General features: G+C 52.2%; 7 protein-coding genes across 7 annotated transcripts; 3 read left to right on the forward strand and 4 right to left on the reverse strand.

The window, feature by feature from the left end:
* Positions 1–193: 193 nt before the first annotated feature.
* On the reverse strand, positions 194–3,704 carry PG997_014538 (uncharacterized protein; the record flags this gene model as incomplete). Its single annotated transcript, XM_066818852.1, has 7 exons — positions 194–892; positions 944–1,616; positions 1,670–1,820; positions 1,880–2,878; positions 3,079–3,274; positions 3,382–3,397; positions 3,457–3,704. The coding sequence occupies 7 exons, from the start codon at positions 3,702–3,704 to the stop codon at positions 194–196; spliced, it is 2,982 nt and encodes a 993-aa protein (XP_066661040.1).
* Positions 3,705–4,872: 1,168 nt separating this feature from the next.
* PG997_014539 (uncharacterized protein) lies at positions 4,873–5,532 on the reverse strand (the record flags this gene model as incomplete). The annotated part of the gene is made up of 3 exons (XM_066818853.1): positions 4,873–4,999; positions 5,053–5,350; positions 5,412–5,532. The coding sequence occupies 3 exons, from the start codon at positions 5,530–5,532 to the stop codon at positions 4,873–4,875; spliced, it is 546 nt and encodes a 181-aa protein (XP_066661041.1).
* Positions 5,533–7,076: 1,544 nt separating this feature from the next.
* Positions 7,077–7,526, forward strand: PG997_014540 (uncharacterized protein; the record flags this gene model as incomplete). The annotated part of the gene is made up of 1 exon (XM_066818854.1): positions 7,077–7,526. One exon carries the CDS (start codon positions 7,077–7,079, stop codon positions 7,524–7,526), a length of 450 nt encoding a protein of 149 aa, XP_066661042.1.
* A 1,743-nt stretch (positions 7,527–9,269) lies between these two features.
* Positions 9,270–12,343, reverse strand: PG997_014541 (TBC domain-containing protein; the record flags this gene model as incomplete). The annotated part of the gene is made up of 4 exons (XM_066818855.1): positions 9,270–10,217; positions 10,271–10,702; positions 10,765–11,356; positions 11,397–12,343. The coding sequence occupies 4 exons, from the start codon at positions 12,341–12,343 to the stop codon at positions 9,270–9,272; spliced, it is 2,919 nt and encodes a 972-aa protein (XP_066661043.1).
* A 6,143-nt stretch (positions 12,344–18,486) lies between these two features.
* PG997_014542 (uncharacterized protein) lies at positions 18,487–19,355 on the forward strand (the record flags this gene model as incomplete). Its single annotated transcript, XM_066818856.1, has 3 exons — positions 18,487–18,560; positions 18,793–18,902; positions 19,018–19,355. 3 exons carry the CDS (start codon positions 18,487–18,489, stop codon positions 19,353–19,355), a joined length of 522 nt encoding a protein of 173 aa, XP_066661044.1.
* A 1,388-nt stretch (positions 19,356–20,743) lies between these two features.
* On the reverse strand, positions 20,744–22,110 carry PG997_014543 (Brix domain-containing protein; the record flags this gene model as incomplete). Its single annotated transcript, XM_066818857.1, has 2 exons — positions 20,744–21,532; positions 21,592–22,110. 2 exons carry the CDS (start codon positions 22,108–22,110, stop codon positions 20,744–20,746), a joined length of 1,308 nt encoding a protein of 435 aa, XP_066661045.1.
* A 705-nt stretch (positions 22,111–22,815) lies between these two features.
* PG997_014544 (uncharacterized protein) lies at positions 22,816–24,964 on the forward strand (the record flags this gene model as incomplete). Its single annotated transcript, XM_066818858.1, has 5 exons — positions 22,816–23,774; positions 23,887–24,143; positions 24,280–24,427; positions 24,485–24,694; positions 24,889–24,964. The coding sequence occupies 5 exons, from the start codon at positions 22,816–22,818 to the stop codon at positions 24,962–24,964; spliced, it is 1,650 nt and encodes a 549-aa protein (XP_066661046.1).
* Positions 24,965–25,299: the final 335 nt, after the last annotated feature.

Consider the following 25,299-nt stretch of genomic DNA (forward strand, 5'->3'; position numbering starts at 1 on the left):
TGGAGGGCAACATTTACGACACTGACGCCACCACCAAATTCCTCATCGCAATTATTTTATGTATAGTCTCAGGGCATCCGTTTCCAGGGCATGGGGTCGTTGAAGGTACTTGGTAGTAGCAGGGGCATTTCGAGGAAGCCCGCAATCTTTGCCTCCCAACATAACTCCCTCCGTTGCCCGACAATCGATGGCTTCAAACAATAACATGCTCCTCCCTCATTTCCTTCGGGACCTTGAATGCTCCGTAGAATGCAACACGTCCATCTTGCAACATCTTTGTGAGTTGGTCGCCCTCGACGTGGTAGTGTTGAACGTCCTGGACCATCTGCATGTACGAAGTGAACCCTACTACCTTACCCTTGTGCATTCCAGGCTCCGACTCGTCGAGTAGGCACACGGGGGTTCCACTCTGTCCGCCGGGTGCTTCGTAGTCGTGTGCAACCCGGTACAGTATCGATCTTGCCACCAGCCGTTTACACTCCGCCAGTTCGGACTCCGTGTCCTGCCTGTTCTTACCTCGCCCAAGGGCTTCACGCACGCTCCATCGCTTCGACTTTTGACGGTTCACGAAAATACCCTGTCCCACCGTCTGCTGTTGATTAGCTCCAGGTCCTGGATACGAAGGCGACTTTGGACCAACCTGGAATTGATGTGGTCGGATCCCAATGCTCTTAGCAGTCCGATCCTTGTCATCGAGGAGGAACACACTCCTTGTGTTGAACTGCAAACTGGCCCATTCTTGATCTGAGAACCATTCAAGCGGCACGTGAGGTTTCATTCCTCCGGTCACCGTTGCTGGCAAGTCGGAGACGTCGACTATGCTGACATCGTGTTCGAAGCCGTCGGGAAAGACTCTTGCATCAGTGTCGAAGGTTCTAACAACCTTGCCTAACTGATAGAGACGTAAGTATCGGCATACATGAAGATGTATCACTCCCCTCACCTCGGCGTTGTTATTTCCAGCAACTAGCCTTACTTCCTCAAACCCGGACTGTGGCCACTCCCAATCCAGCTTCGAGTCAATCAGTGCTTCTGTGACCAAATGAGTTGGCAACGTCAGATAAACCCGATTCTGAGCCTTAGTCATCAGCCCAAGTTTTGCTTGGGGCCTGTTTTTGGACTTTCCATTGTTCACCTGAGCTCGGACTGAGCTCCCAATGGATAGCCCTTGGTCGGCAATAGGTCTTAGGGAATTCGATACAAGGTTACCAAACCCTGATCCAGAAGGAGTTGCCGCTGTACTCGATTCGGTAGTATTGTAGGTTTGGGTAAATATATGGCTCCACTCGGTTGAGGAGGTCTTCCGATATTTGCTCGCTTCTCCAGCTGTTGAAGTCTGTGTCTGAGCTATGAAGCTGACTTGTAGACCGCCAAAGCGCCCAGGATAGTAATTCAATGCGGAATATATATCGAATTCGTCAGGTACAATGATCTGCAGCATGCCGTTTATCAAAAGATAGAATCCGGTTGCTTCCTCGAACGTATCCAATATCTGCTCCACTGTGTTGTGGCATAACTCTTTCACTGATGAGATATGATGGGGATGTGGGTCAGGAGGGGGAATCAAACCTGCGTTGAGGGGGTAATAGGTCTTGATAGGGATAACGACTGGTATGCTGGCTATAGTCAGTGGTACGGGATAAGGGATTGTCGAGTCCGGGGAATGTACGTCCAACAGCAACTCCCCAATACTTTCTCCAGCCGCAAATCGTGGCGGATCTCATCAGGCAACAGAAGAAGGAAATTTGTAATATCGACCTCAACATCACTGATATGCTTGTCTTGGTGCAAATGGTGCACATCGTCTGTTTGTTGTCTCTCTGTAGTGATTGGGACAGTCGTAGGTGAGAGTGGACGGTCTTCCACCATTCAGGCTCACCCTCGACCGTGGCAATGCAAAGCTCCTCCTCATATTTGACCGTGTCCTCGGAATGAAGTGATAGGTTCTCAAATAACCTCCTTAGACCGCGGTACGCTTCGGTCACTTCTTCGACTTCACTAACATCGGCAGTTGCGTCAAAGCACATGGCTAAGTCTGCCAACTGTGCTGTGACACTTAACTCGCCTGAGTACATCTCAACGGGTGACTCTCGGAGGATCTGCTCTATGGCGGTCTCACTCTGTGCCAGGTTGAGGTCACAAGTCTCCGCATAGATATCGTCGGAACCAGGGTCCGTCAAAGGGGGTGAAGGGAGAGCGCATCTGATATTGGCCTCATTGCCAGTATCGTAATATCTCGTGGGAGACTCCGGCAATCTCAGCACAAAGGTATGCTGCCCATGGCCAGATCTTTCAAGTGACTGAATGGGTATAGCTCCATTTTTGTTGGCTATTATGTTACGGGCTTTCTGCACGGTAGCGTGGGGAGCCGGCATGCTGTACACATGAAACGGCAGAGCATTTCCCTGTATCAAGTCACGCATAATCCTGGTAACCGATCCTTCTTCCGGAAACTCTCGTGATAGAGTGTCCATGAGGTAGTCCCCGATGACAGTTGGAAACATCGAGGACACCCCATCTGCGCCACACTGCCCTAATACGGCAAGGAGGTCGTGGAATGCATGCTTACGAATTCTCATCAAATTCTCCAGGTGCCGTAAAAACATGTTTCCCAATATAGGATCGCGTTTTGACAGACTAGAGATCGCATAGAAGGTGGTGAAGATGAGCCATATGCTTGGTTCAAGCATATCAGCAAGCTTTTCGAAGCAATGGTTCAAAAGCGCAAAACCCATAACCACACGGCCCTGTCTGAGGGAGCTTAGGGCCATGCCAAGGATCGTCACCCAATTCAAGGTCTGGTTTGTTGTCGCCTGGTGGGATAAGCCCCAAGGGTTGATGTTTGCTTCCGAGTCATTTGGCAATGAAGTCATAGCGACTATGTAGTGTCCAATTATAAGCACTATGAAGTAAAGGGTCAGCAAGCTCTGATAAGAGATAAATGAGTAACTGAGACCTGCTGAGAGCAGCACGAGCCAGCATGTATAAACTATTCAAGGGGCATACTTGACTATTCAGCGTATCTCGGTTCGTGCGGAAGCTCAATTTGTTGGGGAAAAGAGCCGTGTGGTCCCATACGGAAGTACGCATTAGGATTCGATCCAGATCGAAGATACCTTTTCATGCGCCTATCAAGGTTGTGATCAAAGGGTGCGCCTTTCCATTCCTTAGATTCTTTCTTTCCTGTGGCCGATGCTTGCCGAGTACGAAGCAGGAAAGATTCAATGAATTCCGAGCTACGATTCTTCTGCAAACCCCATTTCCTGAAGTTATCCTGTAAAATATTTCAGTGAGTATTGTGGATAATCATATGGCTTTCTTGTCATCCATGTCTGCTTCAACGGTGAAGCCATCGGTTATATCACTTAGGCAGCGACTCACTTTATACATCTTAGGACTGCGCAGATCAGCATAATGGGTTAGGTATAAACGAGACTGTAGGTCTAAGAGACTTACGTAGCATGGAACTGAAATTCTTCTCTCATAATTTCCTCAACCTCCTTCAATGGAAGATCATCAGTGATATACAGTTGCGTGATTATGTCGCGACGTAGGGCCCAATCGAATGGCCTGGCCCATGGCTGTTGCCATTTGTGAGCTTGCGGCTTGGCCCCAGGGGAGTTGTTTCCAGTAGCGACACCATTGGTTTGTTGTTTGACTGCACTGCCGAGAGTCTTCCGAACAAGAGCTGAGTTATTGTCCATCGCCTACTAGTATAAAAACGATTACGAAATGGCTTTGAGTTTCGTACAGGATAGGGAACACGTTGATGTGTACCTTAGGTATGTAGGAGTAAGGTGTAAAGTTGGCATCGGCAGTCAACAACGGAGCGGTCTACAAATGCTTCAGATGCGGACGCTGGGGTAAGATCTTCCAGCGGGGCGTACCTGCCATAAGGCTGTATCTGCAACTTCGCCACCGGCTGAACGATTTCCCATCATGTGTTCCCTGTGTACCCAACCATGTAGGTAGGTAAGCCCAGCGAATTCTGCCCCTGTCAAATCCCACTTTGAGATGAACAGGGCATTGCACAGGGTCGTACATTCGCCAGTAACGGCTTTCAGCCAGTCGTAGGCTCAGCCCATTCACATTGTGGAATTTCACAGGCAGGTAGGATCAAGGGCTGAACTCTCTACCATATCACCAAATATGTTACGCGATTATGTTCAACATTGTTTGTGCACGCAACCTCGAAAAACGCATATGCCTGTTTTTCAACATGCGTCCAGACGCCTCGCGATGCTACGCCACATGACTCGCAGCCAAAGAAAGGAGTGTGCAGTTTAGTGACCGAGTATGATATTGGCGGCCAATTTCATCATGGGGTATGCATTGGGATTGCGAAAAAGAAAAGGCGTAGTAAATCACGATGGTTCTTAGCGTGACTTGTGCTCTGCCATTTGAGACGCATCGAGATCGCACACATGCTTTCCGGTCATGTACGAGGATGCCAGATCATGCCCATAGAGCCCCGAACGAATCAAAGTGAGCTGCACTGCTAATGTTTCTATGCCATTGTCGAGCTGTGTCGTGTCGAGAGACTCGCATGGGAGGGGGAAGATACGGAGCGAATGACGAGCGGCCTCTAATAGTGCTTTCAATATGTATTCGCGCTCGACTACAACAGCTGAAGCGGTAAAGTTATTGTATCCATTGGTTTCTTATGCATACTCACTTATTACGATAGTTCATGACTGTGAATGGTAGTTACCTCGTGCTCTGCTTTCCTCGCATCCTCCCTTTAAACACATTTTGCAACAGCGACTCAGAATCTACGAAAAACCAATACTCATTCCTCAAAGATGACAAATACCTTAATTCAGAAGCCCTTGTACCACCTCTACTGTCTCCCTCGTGGCCCGCGCTTCATTGTCAACTCTTGCCGTCTGAGGGATTGACGCCTTGGACAAGACGCAACTCGGATCGATAGCCTGGCGAAGCACGGTCGTCGGGCATGGGCTCGTGATCAGGAGCTTGAAGACGCATAACATTGATGGGTCTAGTGTCAGATCCAGCAGGTATTACAGCATCACCGCCATGTCTCCGAGGTACTCGTCCCGCTCGTAGTACTTGATGTTGTCGATGTTGGTGAGGAGCACCACCACCGAGTCCCCGCGCATATTGCGGAGAAACCACCCGAATAGCTCGCACAGCTCCCGAACGTCGCCTCTTTTTACAGATCTAAGTTCCACATGAGCGGACAGCTGACTCGTGTTGAAAGAGTCTTCTTGTCGTAAGAACTGCGAGATGAAGCTCCTGATCGAGGAGCGCCCACGGGTGTGGGCATCGCCCCCTAGATGGCTACCGCAGAAGAAAGCCAGCTTAGCCCACCGAGCTGAGCCGCCCAGGGCTTTCAAGGTAGCAGCACAGTAAAGAGAGCCCGGAGGTGTGACGCATCCCGCTAAAGTCACCATGGACGAGTAGCTCACTCGACGCTGTCGAGACAACCCATTCGCGGAACTGGCGCGTTTGTTGTACCAACTCGGCTCTTACTCGGTCATTGCCAGGTACCAGCTCTTTCTTCTGGAGCATTCTCTACATGTCCAACTCTTATAGGTGTTCAGATAGCTTCAGCTGTGCTGTAAGTTCATCTGGGCTGATGCAAGTCTCGTGGGGTATTGCGATGCGGGCGACGGGGTACGGTTTTGATGATAGATGATATGTATAAATCCTGGAATTGTCTCACATCCCGTCTTTCGTTCAACAACTTGCGCCCAAATCCCTCGAGTAGCGTCTTGATCCCATTTTGGGTACCTGCGAATCTTTGCTGTGTGTCGATGTCTTGGCCTAGCCGGATATAACCGTAGGTAACGAATATCAACCCCGTGGCTTGTCAATCAATCGTATCCTCATACATCAAAATATTACTTTTTGTCCTGAATTTGTCAGATGCCTAAGAGTTGTAAGTGTAAACTCCCAGTATGACTACGCAATGCAGTCAAGATAAATTAGAATATGAGCTCCTTCCTATGCACTCCGTGCTAAGCGAGAGCCTGAGCAAGACATCTTGAAATGCTGCCTAGAATGAGCCTGATAAGGGCTGGCTTTTGGGGACTTCGTCTGGCAACATCCCCTTTTGTCTTGCCGACACCGACCACTTTATAGCGTTTGGTGTTTGAACTCCTTCTGTTTCCTATCCTCATGGCAAACCTTAAGCGCGAGTGCTCCAGGCAACTGGCTAGTAGGCTGATACTCATATGCACATGTTCCAATAACGAAGACTCGAGGTAGTGTCCCGAATGCATACTAAGATAGTCACTGGAGGTAATTGCTCTTTGAAAATGAATTGCATTGAAGCTCATAGGCCCATAGAATGGGCATGCCATTACAAGAAAGAAACCAGATCCTTGACTCATTCATGTGTTTAGAAGCGAGACACAAGATCGGGAAGTACAATAAGATACAATGCTGCGTGCCCTGTAACAAACCAAACCCCCCAGGCCTCGCCGATCACTGAGAGGTAACCTTAACCCCGCAACCTACGCCTAACCCGACCCCAAGCAGGTACATCAATGTTTAGGATAACATAGTGATCGGTACTTGTGCCTGACGTAACTGGGCTGTTCTTCCCCTGTCTCCCCTCGACGACCCACAGCGGGGTAGCTCTTTCCAAGCTAGGTCCTAGCTGCTGCCTTTCCATCAGAGAGCTCTTCTGCTGTTTGCTCAATGCCCCGCTCCTGCCTGTTTGGTAGAGTCAGAGAGAAGTAGTTGCGCCCACTCTAGAACCCTCCTGGCCGCCTCTGTAAGTCTGCAGCAAGCAGGTACCTGAACCAGCACACTACATTACCTCACAGGTAGAAGACTGGGAACGCTCAAGCATCTGATCTTCACCCAACATCACTCACTCATCAGCACAACTACAAAACACCAATAGTCAGAAAGCATACCTACATACAGGACGAGTTGACAAGATGGCATCGGCAAAGAGAATCACCAAGGTAAGTTCCCCATCGCCCTCACTCGCGCTCGTCCCATCCCACCTTGTCAGCCAAAAGCAGCCCAACTAACGCCCTGGCGCAACCCGCCCACCCCCGAATCCAGGAGCTGCAAGAGTGCGAGACCTCGCCCCCGAGGGCATGACGATCGCCTACTCGGAGAGCAACATCCACGTCTGGACCGTCACGCTGCAGGGCCCGCCCGGCACCGTCTACGCCGGCGGCGTCTTCACCCTGACCCTGACGTTGCCGACCGAGTACCCCTTCAAGGCCCCGAGCGTCGTCTTCAACACGCGCCTCTACCACCCCAACGTGACCAACGACAACGCCGGCAACATCTGCCTCAGCATCCTCAAGCCCGAGAACTGGAAGCCCGCCAGCCGCATAAAGGGCGTGCTCGAGGCCGTGCGCCAGCTGCTCGTCGAGCCCCAGCCCGACGACGCCCTCGAGGCCCGCATCGCTGACGAGTACAAGAACAACCGCGCCGAGTTCGACAAGAACGCAAAGAGCTACGTCCAGCGCTACGCTAAGGGCGGGAACGGCGGTGGAAGCGGCAGTGGCAGCGGTGCCAGCACAGAGGGCCCTAAGTAGGAATCGATACTGCGCCGCCGCTTCGACCCCCTATACGAGGAGGGCGATGAGCATAGGATGCGGCATACTGATGCTAATTGTCGTCTACAATGAATACACCCTGCCAACCTTATCACCTCGTACAATCACAGCATCACCGCCATTTGAGCCAACAACCGGCTCACGATTATGGATAACCACTTCACGCCGGCGTTGAGTAGTGGAGCGTGATGTGAGGAAGGTGCACATGTTACGGAAGGTGGAATGGCTTCTTTCTTCAATGATGTTGAGCGAGATATGGTATTCAGAACCGTCTGCCGTGCAGTTGCACATAGGGTCATGCTACCCGCTACCCGATCACTGCACAGCCATCCCGTTGGATGGACAGCGATTCCACAGGAAGAAGAAGGGGGAAGGTTATGGCATCACCGGGAACTAGAATCACCAGGTGTTACGAGCGAAACTCATGACGATGAGCATTAGCGTGCATTGAATGAAACTAGGGTATGATCTCATGGCATCAAAGAACAAGCAAATCACTGTTACAGCCAAGTCTTCATTGCAAATTCGTGTTTGTCTATATTGCCACCAGGGACACATACCGGCTGCTGGTTTCATCTCCATTTAAGGAACCATGCACAGCTATTTGTATTATGAACAGTGAGGAGTCGAGTCTACTTGTTTAGTAAAGTCACATATGATCAAGGCACAAGGAACAAGGGTGTGGTTTTGTTGCATGGCAAGCTGCCATTTTCTTCTTTCTCCCGGGGCATCTATGATGGCTTCGCTCTAGTGAAATTATTCTATGTACTGGTGGGCCTGGCTCCTTTGCCGTTTGATGTTGTTCCACGCTGCAATGCCGCAAGATAGTTCTTTACAGATGAAGAAAAACAAATGCAAGACCGAAAAGGGGGTGGTTTGTTGGAAAAGAGACACAGAAAAAGCAAAAAGCACCCAGCGCCGACAAATGCCTAGAATATGCAACCCTTTCCTTTTCCCCATTGGAAATTTTGAACAAGAATAAGAAAAGAAGACAGGAAAAGTAAAAAAAAACATTGAAGCCCACACAAGACACAGGAGTTTTGTTTGCAAGCCAGCAAGCAAACAAGCAATGCAATGAATGCCCCTATCTCTTTCTCTCTCTGTCTTTTTGTTGTCTTCGCCAGCCCAGCCGCCCTGCTCCGGAAAGGAAAGAAATGGAGAACCCCCCCAGGCCAGATGTGATGATGTGCCATTGTTGTAAAATACAAATCGCGAGAGCCGCAACAGAAAATTCGAGGCCGTAAGTTCGTGAAAACCGTCATGATTTCGGTGGAAGGAGGTGGATGATGATGGATGGATGGGTATAGTAGTAGTTGTGTGTGTGTTGTTGTTGCTGTTCTTCTCCTCCTGCAGCCTCGGCAAAATCCCTAGGAGGCGCACAACCAAATCTGAGTCGCGAATGCAATCAAGTCGAATTCGAGTGAACGATGAAAGAGCGCGCTGGCTCTGCTCCCATGTCGGCGTCGGCCACAGGCCACCCTCATGAGCCATGTACACATTTTCCCGCATGTGTGTATGTGTATGTGGTGTGTGTTATGGCGTAGCGGTACGGGTATCGATCGGCGCGGAAGAGTGACAAAGGAAATAGAAGTCGATGGTGTTTGTTCAGGTGCTGTGTGTGAGGTTGCGAAAAATGTCGCCGCTTTTGGTTCCGTTTGTCCGTCCGTCCGGGGAAAGTGCTTGCCATCCCTTGAGTTATGATGCTACCGCTCGCTCGCTCCCTTACTTCTTGCTGCTTAAAAATGTGCCCTTCTTCTTCAGTTCCCCGGTATCCTCTCCCAGCCCAGCGGCTATCCGCGCGTTCTCCACCTTGACATTGTCGCGTCTCTCCTGTCTCCGTTGCTCGATGGTATCCTGGCTCAGATGGCCAAAGCCGTTGCGGCGCTTGAAGCAGCTCTCCATCAGCGCATTGGCGTCGATCAGCCGCCGCGGGATTGTCTGCACCACCTGGAAGATCTCCATGGGATCGCTCACGCTCTTGATCTCATTTTCGCCAATCTTGAAGACGGCCAGCGCGATGCGGAACAGCGTCTTCGAACCTTCGTAGAAAAACACATCCCAGACTCTCAGCGTCGTCTCGATGGGTAGGGTGCCAATGAAGCAGCTCATGAACCAGGCTGTCATACACAGGGTGATGGGCGGCAGGCGTGTCGGTTCCGGCCCCTTTCGGTGTCGTCGCGACTTGGGTTTCACCACTGCATCAGTACCATCCAACTCCCCGCCAATTTTGCTCCAGACAGCCGGCATGGAGTCGCGAAGCGACGACATGAGCACGGCCAGATCCACGTTGGCGCCCTCGAGACTCATCTCGTGGGTTCCGGGTAGGTATACGCGGGTTATGATGTTAAGTAACCAGAACGCCTGCTCTTCCGACTCCACGAACAGTAGCAATAGCCCAGCCAGAAAGTTAAGCGATTGGCAATAGCCAATGCGAGGGTTGTAAATCGAGAATGCGTGGAGTACCCTCCGGAGGGCGGAGATCATTTCTGTTTCATCCGCCCTGGCTGCATTGCCGGTTGGGACGGTCAAGGTGGCCGTGCTATTGCGGTTGCGCGCGGCCTCGGTATTCGGCGCAGACGAGTTATGGGGTGACCTGAACTTGATATTATCGGGGAACGTTCGGTGGAGGTCGCGCTCGATGGCCTCGTTATCGACATCCTTGGCCTTTTGCTTCAGCAGCCCGTCGTACACGCCTCCATGTTTCGCCAGAATGGCTGGGCCACCAGCATAGTAGAACCAAGCGGCACCTCTCCATTCGGGGGGATGCCCTTGCGGACGAAGCGTTTCGTCTTGGTCGAACGTGGAGGGAAGCGGTTAGGAGTATCCGTCATGAGTCCGCTCTCCTTAAGGAATGCGACCCATTTCCGCCGCCTCCTCTCAATGTACTCAGTGTATCCGCCATTCCACTGGTCGTACTGTTCTTGGCTGACGTATTGGTTGTGTTTGCGGAACCCGTAGCGGTCTCGTTGGCTTTCATCGTCGACTTCGGGCGGCGGCATGTTGGTAGTGACTGGGTTTGGGGGAGCAGTGCGATCCGGGAAATCCTCCTCCTCCTCGTCATCTTCCGCTACATGAGCAGCTTCATCAACGGTGGGTGTTAAGTCGACGAGCTTGCCCGAGTCATGTTTCTCGCTCTCCGCACTTCGTTCCGCTTCCTTTTCAGGGGGTTGGGAGATTGAGCTTCAGGGTTTCGGAAAACCGTCGCCGATGTGCGGACAAATCGTTCAGAGCCGCCTGCACTAGTCCCCGGTCGGACGATGGTGGGTGGATCCAACGGCATCTTGTTCAGGTCTGAGACACTATGGGACATTACATGCATGCCCAAAGCTTCCTGAGAGACAGCCAGCGCGGGTGGCCGGGGAAGTGGCAGACTATCGGTCATGGCCTCCAGCATTGCGCTCTTCCTCCTGCTCATTTCCGATGCGCCAGTTGGCGGCCTAGACGCGTCGTCGTGTGCGCTGAAGAATTCGCCCGGGGCTATCGTGTCCCGGAAACCCTTTTCGTACATTCCCATAACGTCGTCCAAACTGAACTCGTCCTCTTCCTCGTCCTCTTGGTACTCCTCCATGGGCATGTTGATGGATGTCCTAGAACTGCTTTTGGTCACCACACTGCTTCGCTCAGTGCGCATAGTCCCTTGTTGTGTCGAAGAATTAGACATTTGTGAGCGGTAGCTAGTCCTCATCTCGCCAGAGGGCATCGAGGCCATGCGATGTATGGGGTCCCTGGAATTCGATCTGGGGCGGTTGCTCTCAGTTCGACTGTAAGCCAACGGTGGCCGGGCTAATGACGGGTTGCCCTGTCGGCTCCTACTGCGAGCAGTCTCGCGCATGTGGGGATCGGGCGTACCGCGCGCAGGCAGAGAGGCAAACGTCGATGTAGAGTGGTTGGAGGATACGGAATGTCCTCTTTTCCCGCGGCCACAGCATGTGCTGTTGGTAAGTAGAAGGCGAATCGGTAGGGGTAGGGTCCGTTGCAGAAGACGGGGTATGAACAAGCCGGGTCTGATAGTGTTCCGGCATCGGCTGCTTCACACTCGGTCGTCGAGGCCGGGAAAAGTTCCCAACCACTGGTTCCCCTCCCACATGCCGGCTCTCGAGCGAATTCATCTTGGGGAAATGGCTGGGACTCAGAGGAGGGAATTCGTCCCTGGTTTCCGAGACGAGCGATGCGTAGTCTTCGTCGTCGTATTCATGCGGAGTTAGCAGACCGGGTGAGCTAAAGGCCGAATGCGGATTCGAAGGCAGAGTGAGCACAGTGGTTTTCGGGTGCGGTAAGGTCTGTGGTGATTGATTGTAAAGAACGGTATGGCTATGAGCCAAAGAATCCCATCGTGGAGATAAGGGTGTCAAAGGCGCCGGCGGGACGTGGTGCCCACGTTCGTAAGACGGACGTCCAGAGTCGTAAGACGGACGCGGGTGCTCGTCGTGATGGTGGGAAGTCTCGTTCGTGCGGTAGTGAGAAGTAGATGTGGCAGGACTCGCAGATGCGTAAGCGTCGATTATGCTGTCGTGACTATCGATACTGCCGCGGTGGCTGTCGGCGGCAAAGGGGCGGACAGGGCTCGACAGTGAGGCAGGGCTGGGTAATGAATCAGGAATGGGGGAAGCCGGGTTGCTAGACGAGGCTTTTGAAGCATACAGGCCAAACTCCCTAAACGTGTTGCTCCGCTCGCGTTTGACGTTAGAGGGCCCGCGAACAGACGTTGCAGTTGCATCATTCAGGTGGCCAGGGTGACCCTCGACTGGAGTTGTCTGAAGCCCTTGGCTTCGTCCAATGTCTCCGGGCATGGCCATTGTGCCGGCCGGGGGTGGCACATAGGGTTGGCCGCGTCGTCTCCTTCGCTCGCTCGCTCTCAGGCTGGCCCCCTCTTATTTTGAGATTGCCTGTGTTATATCCGCCGCCCGATATAGTCCCTGTAGATGTATCTGAGGAAAACTTGATTTGCGGCCTATCTGGGTAGGGGAAAGGTTATTGGAGCAGCCCGGCCAGTTAAGGAAAGGAATAAGCCCGGCCAAAAAAGGACCAGAGGCTAAACTGCTAAAGGAACAGGACAAGGCCGGACCGGGGCTAACAAAGAAAGACTCCGAGTGACATGAGTGCCTGGTCTCTGACAGTCAGGACTCCTAGTCTCTCTAGTCGTAGCAGACGTAGCAGACGTAGCAGGAAGAGCGAGGAGAGACGCCCAGCGACAGAGAGAGTTTTCGAGGCGACCAATAATAATAACAGCAGCGGGCGCTTGGCGGAGATTGAAACTGCAACTTGGGTAGGCTGCTACAACCTCGATCCAGTTTGTGGGGATTTGCTTGGGCGGGCTTCCAAGGTTGAATGAAATCCAGGAACCCGTTGCTGCCCTGGTCGCCGCTAGGCCTGTCTGGGAACAGCCAATTTGCACAACTATTCCCAGAAGGAACACCTGGAGCCTCTGGAGCTGATGCGCGATGCCAATGCCAATGCTAATGCCATGCCAATCCGTCTCGCAGGTACATGTACCTACTACCTGCCTACCGATCATGGATGCTTTGCTTGACCCGAATGATGCGCGCGAGCGAGCAGCGATCATGCAAATCCGGACGCAAGATGGATGGATGGATGCTAGGCTACAGTACCACTACTGGGCAATGCTCGATGCACTAGTAATGCAATGGAATGAATGGGCTTGTCCGTTCAATCTGTTCTGTCTCGTGAGTCGTGCCTTTGCCGTGCCGAATACCTGGGTGGCTAGCGAATGGTGGCTTCTGATTGCTCGCTTTCGAATCTTCAACAGCGGACGGTTAGTTCTTGTGCAGCATCAGCAGCGTCCGTCCCCCTTCATGTTGTGTTCCCCCAAGCGGGTCAGCGGTAACGGCCGGAAATTTTGTGGCCTCTGCAGACTCTCTCGTTGCCAAACCCTCAGAAACCTCGCCCATCAACACGGGTATTCCTTGCAACGAGAGCTGTACCACCCGCCCACCGGATCAGAGGCTAGAAATACGTACATCAGTGTACATTCTCACTTGGCCTACTTAGTGTCTGTGTCAACATCGGCAGTCTGGTATTTTGCCCGCTTTAGTCTGCATTCCAACCGAGCTTGCGAGCCGTTAGCGGGGAGGAAACATCAACAACACAAGATTGCCTGAAGAGGCAGGCATGCCGAAGAAGCAGCTGCAGTGCATTGTCTTCACTAATCGCTTATTCGGGTGCATACTTTACCTCAGGTGCTCAGAACTGGCCAATGCTGCCTGAATTTGGGATCGTCGGTGAGGTTGATGAGACGGTTCGGACTGCAATGCTGTATGGCGGCAAGTCCGGTAGTGCTTACTGGAGCCTGTAACTGCAATATAATCCAGCAGGCTGAAGACGGCCTTGCCCTCGAGTAACATGCCGAGGGAAGGTCACTTGAAATCGCGATGGAACTAGCTGTCGTTCCTTTTCGAACAATGTCAATGCTGTGTTTTCGCGGTCCAATGGGCGCCAAGCCTGGTGGATGTATGTTAGGTTATCTCGGTGTCAAGCCTGGCGTTCATGGTATGATATCGACGTGACATGTCAAACGCCGTAAGTAGCCTGTGCTCTCAGACTCGATCACGGAACTCTGAGAATGGGACCACCAGATCTTCCTACAGTGCCGAAGCTCAATGTATGCGTGCATTGAAGTAATCTACAAGAATGATGTCAATATCTCGTTGTCATTGCATCGCTCTTCATCTGTCTGAAGCACCGCGGGATGCCTCCTGCAAGGGCGCCTTGACGAGCCTCCATCCATACATAGCTCCTCGCGTCGGGGCTATCGAAGGTTTCGTTAACGCAGGTGACAGGGACAGCATGCTGCTGCTCCCGGTGCCGGATCTCCATGGGCTGTCTCTGATAGTGACAGTCCCTGCATGAGGTTGCAACGCACGTTCAAATAGACAAGATGCGAAAAAATGATATCACATATATTAACTCGGCTGCATGTCCCGCGTATGGCTGGCCACTATTCGATCCTATTCATCTCCTGGAGTCGAGCTATCACTATTGTCTGCACTGCACAGATGATAATTAGACAATGAACTGTTGATCTTGACAATTGACTTTCATCATAAGGCCTTTTCATATTAATAATAATGTATTAATAATATACATGAAGCTTCCCATGAGCCCGCCTATTGGCTAGGTAGACTTTGACAGCCTCCGATTATCCGATACAGGAGAGATTAGCAGAACCTACTCCGCAGGAATAGAGTTGATATCCAAACGACCCAATCAATGGTGAACTCCTTTAGACAGGCACAGCCAAAATCCTGCATCTGTGATCCAGGTGCCAGGGCTGTACAGGCAGGACATTGGCTCTATGGATACATTCTGGAGGAGAATTCATTATTTTAGAAATCTAATAAAAAAATGTTTACATTCGGTGGGTTCGGCACGCGTCATGGCCTCCTCGTTTGCTGCAACTGGCTGGGAGATTTGAAATGAAGCTGAGAAAAAATGGTTGAATTAGCGTTGGATCCGTCGCGAGGGAACAACGTGTGAAATTTGCTGGGATGACAGACAGGACCAGCCGACGACAGGGGGGAAAACCAAAACAAAAAAGGCAGCCTCCCATTGGCCCAGGAGCTTCCTGACAAAACAAAAGAGGAAAGGAAAAAGAAGGCAGGTAGAAGACGACGATCAGCAAATTCGAATCCTGACAGCCAGCCTCCGTCCCCCTTGCGTGCGCCCTTTGCTCAATGATGTCAGGCAAGGAAGGGTACGGGTAGCATTTCGACCGAGTGGGAGTCCATCCCATTTGCCCATCTCAATCTATAACTACATACTTAGTACTAATACTTGGCTTGAAGTTGTCCTGCCAGAGTCTTGAGAGTGAAGCAAGCTCACGGGCCGGCATCGCATGTGAAATCAACCAAGCAGCACTTTTTGTTTTGCTCTGGTGGGTGTGCTGGGTGTGCTGCACTGGTGGTGGTTTGTGACAGCGGCCCGCCCCCTGTAAAAGCGGTCCCTGCTAGGCTTTTTAAATCAGTACGACCAGCTTGCCAGGTGGTGCATCTCCATCGAGTTAGGGGGCAGAGGGGTGGGTTTCCGGCTCTCCCTAGCGCATCGGGGGGGACTAGGGCCCTAGGGGAGACAAGACAACTGGAGCTCGCCCCGGTTCGAAGCGAGCTGTACGAACCCAATGGAACGGGAAGGGCCAATCTGCCCGGCCCAATGGGGGCCTGCTTGGCAAAAACGAAGTTGCCTTCATTCGTTCGATATTGCGCTGGTGATTGATTCCTTCTTGTTGAGACTCATCTTCTCTCAGGTTAATTTCCGCTTACAAGCCCTTCGCGGAGAAGGAGCAAGTAATCCCGAAACAGAATCTGCCCTCCTGAGCAGCCCGGATGTCGGATAATAATAATAAAAAGGGGGTTCGCGCTCCCAACTTGCGCGATGGATATGAAACAATTGCAACGCCCATTGGTGATCCATCCAACCCATTTACTTCCGTTTCTTGATCCCCAGATGCTCCCTTGATGCCATCACTGGCCTGGCTGCCTCCTCTGGCCCGGCTATCGCGGACTGTACTGGAAATGCGGATATCGTATCAACTGTCCATGTCAATCATTCGAACACGTACATGTGGCTTTGTTCCTCGGGACCCCGTTTATCCTGTCGTCTGAAGCAGCGGTGTTCCCCTTGCAGCCTTTCTCCGTATCCGCTATGGTATATCCCGTTCTTGCCTGAGCTGAGGTGGCAGTTCGGGCATCCAATGGCTCCATCGTCAATCGGTGGGAAGGTTTCGAGGCCGCACCAGGAAAATGGGGGCTCTAACTGCTATCCTTCACCGCGGTCGGGTATTCACCCAAGGCCTTTTGTTTGCGATGCGGTCGCGTTCAACGCGGCTTTGCCTGCGCCTACAACTCCACCTTATTGTGTGCCAGTGGCGCCTTTCGCGGTCAGTATCGAATAGGTACTTACATATCACGAGGTAAGTAGGATATGTATCAATAATACTGAGTGTTGTCGCAGTCGGGCGCACAGCGCATGGAAGAATTGAATGGTTTTCCCTGTACGGGGTTATCGGAGTACCAGCCAACTATCATTTGGAGTATACGCATTGGACATGCATTCACGGGTCCTGGGTGAACTGTGTATCCAAATGTGTGGGCTAGGGGCCAATCCATAGCAAGACGCCTTGCCTTTTCACGTGGGCTCTTGGTTATGTCAACCACATTTCCAACCCAGCCACCGCCCGCCCTACTTGCCCTACCTGCCCTACCTGCCAACCCCGTTTTCTGGAGTGGAAGGCGGAAGCTTTGGGAAACAGAAAAGTGACAAGTCAGGTCGGCAGGGCGGGGAAAGAAAGCGAAGCAAAAAAGATGTTTTTGAAGGAATGCCGATAGTTATGTGTGTGTGTGTGTGTGCCTGATTCCCGATGCAGTCAGTGATGCTTTGTGCAGTACATGCCTCTGCTGCGTTTGCTTGCTTTGCCAAACAACGTCATCGAACTGGAGTGTTTCAAATTTGTCTTGCGATACCGTCCTGATGGAAGTTTACCGTACTTGCATCGATTGTACCGACGACAGACGGACACTCGGACCATTCAAGATACGATACCTGCGCCCGGCAAATATTGGAGAGTCCCACGTGATCTGCGGGAGCCTTTTACCATTGATCAATGGGATTGATGTACCCAGATACGTCAGGTACGGAGATTCCGCATGCGCGTTGGTTCATCGCTGGCCTATGCTGCTGTGCCTCAACCCGTTCTGGTTGGGCCATGGTGCTGCAAGTACAGTACAGCCTTGATGCACGCGCGACAGGGGTCCGTCAAGCTCTTACAGCAAATACATGCACTCAGAATGGGACAGGCAGCCTGGAACAGGGCAGAGTCGCAAACAGGAGTGAGCAGGAGACAAGAGAGGTCGAGAAGTCAAGTGTGTGGTGTGGAGAGGCCTTCAACTGTCTGCTCTCGTTTCTCTTTTCTTGGGGAACAGAGCCAACCAGCCAACCAGCTGTCGTTTAAGCTGCCTCTCCCATGTTACCCCCAGGGGCCAATCGACAGCTCCCGTGTCTAGCATCGGGGCTATGGGCAGAAAGTGGTCCGCGTACACACCATTACAACATCAAAGTCCCCCCGATGTCATCACTCGCCGTGCAGTGCAGCCAGCCCAGCTCTCTCTTTTTCTCTCTCTGTCTGCTCTATGCTCCCCCTCTCCGGCCTCCCATCTGCAGTCGTCCCTCTTCGTTTGACTGCTAACTCTAAGTGACATGGAGTGACTTTGTGGCTCTATCGACCGTGCTCCACAATGACAGAGTTATGCTCCCTGCTCCATCTTCCCCATGCGCAGAATCGCGCGCCGTAGTTCCTTGGGGAAGTACTTACACATATACGCGTCGGTACATGTCTACCAGCTTACCCTTACACATGGAGAGCTGTTGTACGTTGTTAGTAGGCAGGTTGGTACTGTAGCTTTGCCCCATGAGGAGGAGAGGTTCAGCAAGCAGCACGCAGCAAGCACCTTGTATGGATGGACGAGCAGCAGCAGCAGCACACTTGCGCGCGCAGTAAATGGGATGGGCTGGCAAGCCGGCAAGTAAGGCAAAGCCAACTACCCTAGCAAGCTCCCCCTCCTCTTCCTCTTCCTCCTCACTCTTGTCCCTCAGTCCCTCAGTCCCTCAGTCCCCCCAAGTCTGATCTTCCCAAGCTGTCCATCCAGCTCCCAGCTCCCAAGCTCCCCCAGCTTACGAGCCTCTGCCTCCCACCTTTGCCTGCGCATTCCCTCCCTTGTCTCCGTCCTTTGGGAGCCGCGCCCAGCGCTTGCCTTCCCACCACCCCCGGCTTTTTCCCCTTCTTATCCCATTACCCTCCCTCTTCTCTTCTAACTTTGCTTGTTCCGTGGTCTCCTATACTTTTCACTTGCCATTGACCTACCGGGACAACTCCCCCCTTGCCGTTGAATCTACCCATTTACCTCTACCTGCCCACTTACAGCCAATCATGTCCCGCAAGCGCAAGAACGAGGAGGAAGAGCTCGTTGCTCTTCCCAGCGATGAAAGCGAGGAGGAAGAAGAGTGAGTAACACTATGCACACGTCGTCGTCTGCGCATTACCTGCCCCCTAGGTCGCAAGCTGTGGTCCACTCCGCCTGCCGTGCGTCGCAAGTTATGCGCCATCACCCTCGATGCGCCTAGGCTGGGCGCATTCCTATAGCGCTGTTGACGCAAGGCCAGGCCATTCACACTTGCCACGGCTTTCACAGACCGCTGTGTGATGTGAAGAAGGACGATGCTGATGCCCTGACAGATATATCTCCGAGGGAGATGAGGACGAAGTCGATGATGACGATGATGACGACGAGGAGGTCGACGAGGAGGAAGGCGAGCCTGAAGAAGAGGGGGAGAATGGTGTCAAACGTAAGTTCCACCGTCTTGCAATGTGCTCTTACATCCCGCGATGGCGCTGCGAGAAGAGGGTGGCCTCTCTAGTTCTGCGCGCGCGATCTAAATCCTCGAGCAATGCGACTGACAGCATCCGTACTCGTACTAGCCGAGCCAGCACATCCGGCTAAAAAGCAGAAGACCGCCCCGGCGTCCACAGAGCCTGTTCCCGTAGTGGACGACGGCGATGAGGAAGAGCCCGACGAGGACGATGAAAACGTCGACGAGCAAGTCGGGCTCGAACCCGAGGAAGACGCCCTCGAGGAAGAGGAAGAGGGTGATGCCGAAGAGGAGGAGGACGACAACGAGGAAGCCGCCGCCGCTACCGATGAACCTGCCAAAGCTGTCAAGGTCGGCGCTGCGCCCGTCGTGGTTGAAGGAGGAGACCACGTCAAGGAGGTTGCTGCCAATGGCGACGAGGAAGATTAAGCCTCTAGAATGACATGGGCTCCTCGAAATGACAGCATCTTGGTGCGCCTGCCTCGTACGCGGACCATGTTTGGTTGGAATCTTTCCTGGTTTTCGAGATGAAATGTTTTGGATTTCGTATCTTCAAAGAACATAGATGTAGCTTCACAACATTGAGAGCCTTTGTTGAACAAACAAAGGCCAAACTAGAATTGGTTTGAAAATGAAGTAGTTTTGCGAGTCCGCAAAATCTGTAACAGGTCTCTCTCCTAGGAAGCCCAAAGGGGACGGACCATGGTACGGTTGGTGCAGAGATGTCTCATGACGCTCCGGAGTCCCGGGCCTGTCTAATTATATACCAGGAAGGACAGGACTTCCATTGGGCATCGATGCCTACTTGGGGGAAAGCAAGCTTCGTGAAATCAGCCATACACAGAGCATTGCAAGTCTCGTTTCCCCGCGCTAGGTAAGCTCTCTCTCCTCCTCGAGCTCCATATGACCACTTTACGTGCGTAGGTACGGGTAACTTGCCGAGCCCTGAAAAGAGGGCTATCAATCAACAGGCTTAATGGTTGGCCATGACGGCGGCTGCAGCCGTAACCTACATAGGTAGACACGTAGATCTCTTTTTTGACGATCAGCATCTCGGTGGAAGTGTAGAAGCGAACCACGAACCGTTCGTGAGGCCAAGACCCCACATATACGGACATGTTCATCCATAGAACACGAGAAACGGGGACCATTCAAAGGTCCGTCCGTCCCATGCCTGACTGCCCGACGGATTGGATGGATCTCTTCGCTATTTTTACCGGCTGGGCGGGATAGTGGGGACTGTGCGGCGCTTCCGTTGATGATATGGACGTTTCAATAGAGCATCGTCGCATTTGCCGGCATCATCCAGTTACTAAGGATGCAGAGTTGGTCAGCATGCTACCTTTCATAGACAGAGATGCAAAGTCCTCTACCTGAGACTGGGTTCTTGATTCTCACAGAATATATAGGCTCCCAAAAAGAACATGTCGTTTTCCCCCATACTCTTACAACACAGCATAACCATCACGCATATAACGGTACATAGTAGTCCGAGTCGGAAGCTCATTAAACACATATAGTAACATCGATAGTAGACATCACAGTGATACAAGATATTCTCAGGCCAACCTCCTAAGAGTATAATGACCAAATATCGCCGACAGCCAATAAAGGGGCCCAATAAGACATGTTTTGGCTGTCGTGATTCGACAAGCTTCACAATGCATCTCGTTTACAGTATGTTCAACTAGGGACACGAAAAGGAAGGGTATAGTCATATAGCCTAGCACAACCTGTATGAACCACACTAGAACAACAAACGCCGGAACCAATGCATTAATGGCGACAACTGTTTCGAGCTTGAAGGGACGACTCCTCTATTCGTCATCCTCTTCCTCTTCTTCCTCCTCCCACTCATCCTCCTTCGCAGCCTCGTCGGCGGCACCGGCCAGACCCTCACTGTCATAGTCATCGTCCATCATCTCATCAAACAGGTCGCTGTTGTTACCATCCAGATCCATCTCGTCATCATCACCGTCCTTTTTGGTGCCATTGGCAGCGCGCTCCTTTTTCTTCTTGTCGACGTTGGCCTTCTGCTCCTTGCGGCGCTTCTCCTTCTCCGCCCGCCTTTGTTCCCAGCGCTTCTCGAGCTCTTGGATCTCGTCTTTGGACTTGTGGATGTGCTCGTGCCACATGACGTTGCCGCCCGAGAGACCCTCCTCGACCTTGACCAGGCGCAGCTTCATGCGCGGGCCAAGCTCCACCATCTTGACAGCTCGTCGCTCCACCCGGTCATCCGCATCGTCGGCTTTAGCACTGGCTTCGAGAGCGGCGCGGGCCTTCTGTGACAGGACCTTCTTGGGGGCGTTGTCGAGGACTTCGACTTCGGCATCCGTGTCCATTTCGCTGCCGCTCGTGGCATCCGTCATGTAACCGTCTCCGTTCTCGCCGCCAACCATGTAGTCGGAGATATCCTCCAGCTTGCCCAGGTTCGGCACACCACCTTTCCTCGCCTTCTTGTTCATCAGTTTCTCGGCCGCATCCAGACGCCGAAGCGGCTTGGAGACACCAACCGCCTTGGTCGTGATGGCGTAGTGTCGGAAGTTGATGACGAAGCTGCCATCGTCGCCATCTTTGGCGGGTTCTCGATTTAATAGGAGCACCCGCTTGATGGAGCGCAGCGGCGTCTTCTGGGGGTTGATAGGGGGAAGAGGGACTGGAAGACGGTGGTCGTGAGAGTCTCGAGATGGCGAGGGACCTTGGACTTGGCGTCGGAGTTGGGGGTAGAGAAGTTGTTCATGACGAGCAGGGGAGGTGTGAGGTACTCCTTGCCGCCGCCTCGCGGGTGTCGCTGGGCGCGCCGCACGTCCTTGCACAGGGAGTATTTGTCGACGCGGAAATGCAGCGTAGGTCCTCGGGGCGCGAGGGCGACGCGGAGGTTTGTGTTGCCGGAGTCTGACTTGGAAAACAGGAGCAGATGGGTGACTCCCAGCGGGCCGGTCATGGTGACATAGTCTCGAAGACGGTTCGCGCGGCGCTCCTTCAACCGACTGGCAGTACCGGGCTCCATGACCTGACGCACATCCTTGGCCAGTTGACTGATGTTGGATCCGACTTCGCCAGCACCTATCCGAATGACCATGCTCTTGGGGTCCTTAACGGAGGCATGGCCGGTCGAAGCGGCAGTGGACTCGGGGTTAGCGGCGCCAACGTGGGTGCGCCTCTTTGTCCGACGTTTCGCCATGGCTTATAATGGTATTGAAGAAACTCAAACACAATATTAAGAGTTGTTGTGTCCCAATTGAGGCTATTGGGTAAATGCTTGGGTGCAGCTGGCCGAGCGAAAGTTGTATGGGTGTTGCTGCTCCCCGATTTTGCGTACAGCGATGTTTCTACTACCGAGCTGCAAGTTCTCCTAAGAAAAAGTTCAGAGGCCCGCCTAAAAACTCTTATCGTCGGCTATCGATAAGGAGAAAGGATGGATCAGATAACGCTTACAAGATGCCGTCTGGGCAAAACCTCCGGACACGACAAGTACAAAACATTGAATTTCATTCTCTCTAGGCAGATATCTGAGTCAAGAGGGCTTACTCACATGAAAAGGCCTATTCTAAGTAACACCACAGCTGCGTTATTTGACATGCCATAAGATGTTGAGAGTTTGAACGACGGTTTCTTTACAAAGGCGGCTCCAGGGACTAGGGACCTGTAAGTCCAGATAAGGCCCGCTAAAAAGTTGGGTGGGCCTTTTCCTCAATGCGAGCGAACATCAAAGTTTGGATGGCTTCGCTTCCTATGAATCACATCGAAAAGTGCTCAACCTCCTTGAAAATTGCAGCTCTGCCACCCGCCGTAGTCCTCGCAAACTTGCATCACTACATCGCCAATTGAACAACGAGCCGGACAATTGACCTCGGAGACAAGCGACCGTCGTAGCCTCCTCCACAACATGTCTTCGATGACGGGCAAGCGCCGCAAGCTGTCCCACGATGCGAAGGCCCCGCGCGCCAAGGTAGACGTCAAGAGCGAAAAGAAGAAGCCTATTGCAAAGCAAGTCAAGGATGAAGAGAGCGAATCGAGCGAAGAGGAATCTCCTCTAGAGTCGGGTACCCTCCAAGACGAGGACGAAGACGAGGACAAGGCCGAAGCCAAGGAAGCCGGCTCGAGTAGCGACAAATCCGAAGCTGGCGATGATGATGCCGAGGAAGATGAGGAGGTGCTAAACAAGTCTTTCAAAGACCTCGGCATTGTTGACTCGCTTTGCGACGCCTGTGAGGCTTTGGGCTACACGAATCCCACGCCTATCCAGCAGAAGTCCATCCCTATTGCGCTGCAGAACCGCGACGTCATCGGCCTGGCCGAGACGGGAAGTGGTAAGACGGCTGCATTCGCCCTGCCCATCTTGCAGTCACTGCTCGATAAGCCGCAGCCTCTGTTTGGTCTGGTCATTGCCCCTACTCGTGAGCTTGCTGCTCAGATTGGCCAAAGCTTCGAAGCTCTCGGCTCCCTGATATCCTTGCGATGCGCTGTCATTGTCGGTGGTCTTGACATGGTGCCCCAAAGCATTGCGCTTTCTCGCAAGCCGCACATCATTGTCGCTACCCCCGGTCGTCTTCTTGATCATCTCGAGAAGACCAAGGGCTTTAGCCTGAGAGCTTTGAAGTACCTGGTCATGGACGAAGCCGATCGTCTTCTCGACATGGACTTCGGTCCGATCATCGAGAAGATCCTCAAGTTCGTGCCCAGAGACCGACGCACATTTCTTTTCTCTGCCACAATGTCGTCTAAAGTCGAGTCGCTCCAGAGAGCCAGTTTGCGGGACCCCGTACGGGTCAGTGTCACAACTAACAAGTATCAAACCGTCTCGACCTTGAAGACTCATTATATGTTCATTCCGCATAGACATAAGTAAGTCTGCCCCTTTGTTGCTGGATCAGCATTATCCCATGTTGAGAAGGAAAACCGTATCTCAATATGGGCATATGTTCACAGACCTGTGAAGCTAACCTTGATTAAATAGGGACACATATCTTATTTTCCTTGTCCATGAGTTCTCGGGCAAATCTGGTATCATTTTCACTCGAACTGTCAACGAGTGCCAACGCCTTTCGATTTTGCTGCGACATCTCGGATTCGGTGCGATTCCTTTACATGGACAGTTGGGTCAGACCGCTCGTCTTGGAGCGCTGAACAAATTCAAGGCCAAGTCACGGGATATCCTGGTCGCAACCGATGTGGCCGCCCGTGGTCTTGATATCCCAAGTGTCGATGTCGTTAGTAAGTGCAACCGACTGACTCGTCTTCTTTTGGCAAGCATGAAGCCAGGCTTAGCTTTCCGCAGTCTCTTGGCTCTGCAGATGCGATGATTGATGTCCCGCGATGGATACGTACTTTTTGACTAACGTCTACCCAGTCAACTATGATCTCCCATCGGATTCCAAGTCATACGTCCACAGAGTAGGACGTACGGCTAGAGCTGGACGATCAGGTCATGCTATCTCTCTGGTCACACAATATGACCTGGAAATCTGGTTGCGCATTGAGGCTGCCCTGGGCCAGAAGTAAGTCCGATGAAATAATCCAGAAGACAAATCTGCCGTTCCTAACCAATCGTCTAGATACAACGAGTATGACTCGAACAAGGAGGAAGTCATGTTGTTCAAATCCCGTGTAGACGAGGCAGCCCGTGAAGCACGGACAGAGATGAAGGATATCCACGAAAGCCGCGACAAGAAAGGCAGAGGTCTTAAAGGAGGGCGCTTCAAGAAGGGGGCGCTTCCGGTGGCAAAAGAAGACGTGATGATATGGATACTGAGGAGGGTTGATTCGTTAGTTAATTGGTCGTGGCAGAGATGGTAAAAGGCGTTCTTGGCAGCAATCGCATTACTGAGTCGTGAGCAGGAACAGGCGTCGTCGATATCTAGTGTCCTAGTGAACACACTTAACTTGCTTCTATTCGAGATTGAGGAACGAGTGAGAATTCTATGTCCTTTCAGGCAGAAGTGTCAAATGCCATTCGTAGATGGCTATTTGGTGCCATGTGGCTGCCTGTTATGTTCCTGGCTCTTCACTATGAGCCTGGTAATGGCACTGAATAAGTATGTCAAGATACTGATGCCGCTTGTCGCCATAATCACCTCTTCACATTTCCCAGGGGCTATGGCTTGGCGACTGCGCTCAGGGTCAATGTGCGGTATCCTGAATAACAGACGAAGTCTGCAGAATGATAATGGCAGTTTGATCCTTATCGACCCAGAGTCAATCAGGGATTATTTCCAGCTAGTCGCAACAAGCAACATTCTCATTAAAAGGACGAGTCTGGACAAGGTCTTTGGAATGAAAAATTCATGGATCGAGAATGAGACATACTGAGATTGACTGTCTATTTCCAGTAGTGATCCCTTTGTGAGTATTGAGCTAGGGACGGCGGCGG

This window comes from Apiospora hydei (assembly GCF_038363865.1).
Source record: "Apiospora hydei strain CBS 114990 chromosome Unknown utg000010l_segment0_segment0, whole genome shotgun sequence".
Lineage (NCBI taxonomy): Eukaryota > Fungi > Ascomycota > Sordariomycetes > Amphisphaeriales > Apiosporaceae > Apiospora > Apiospora hydei.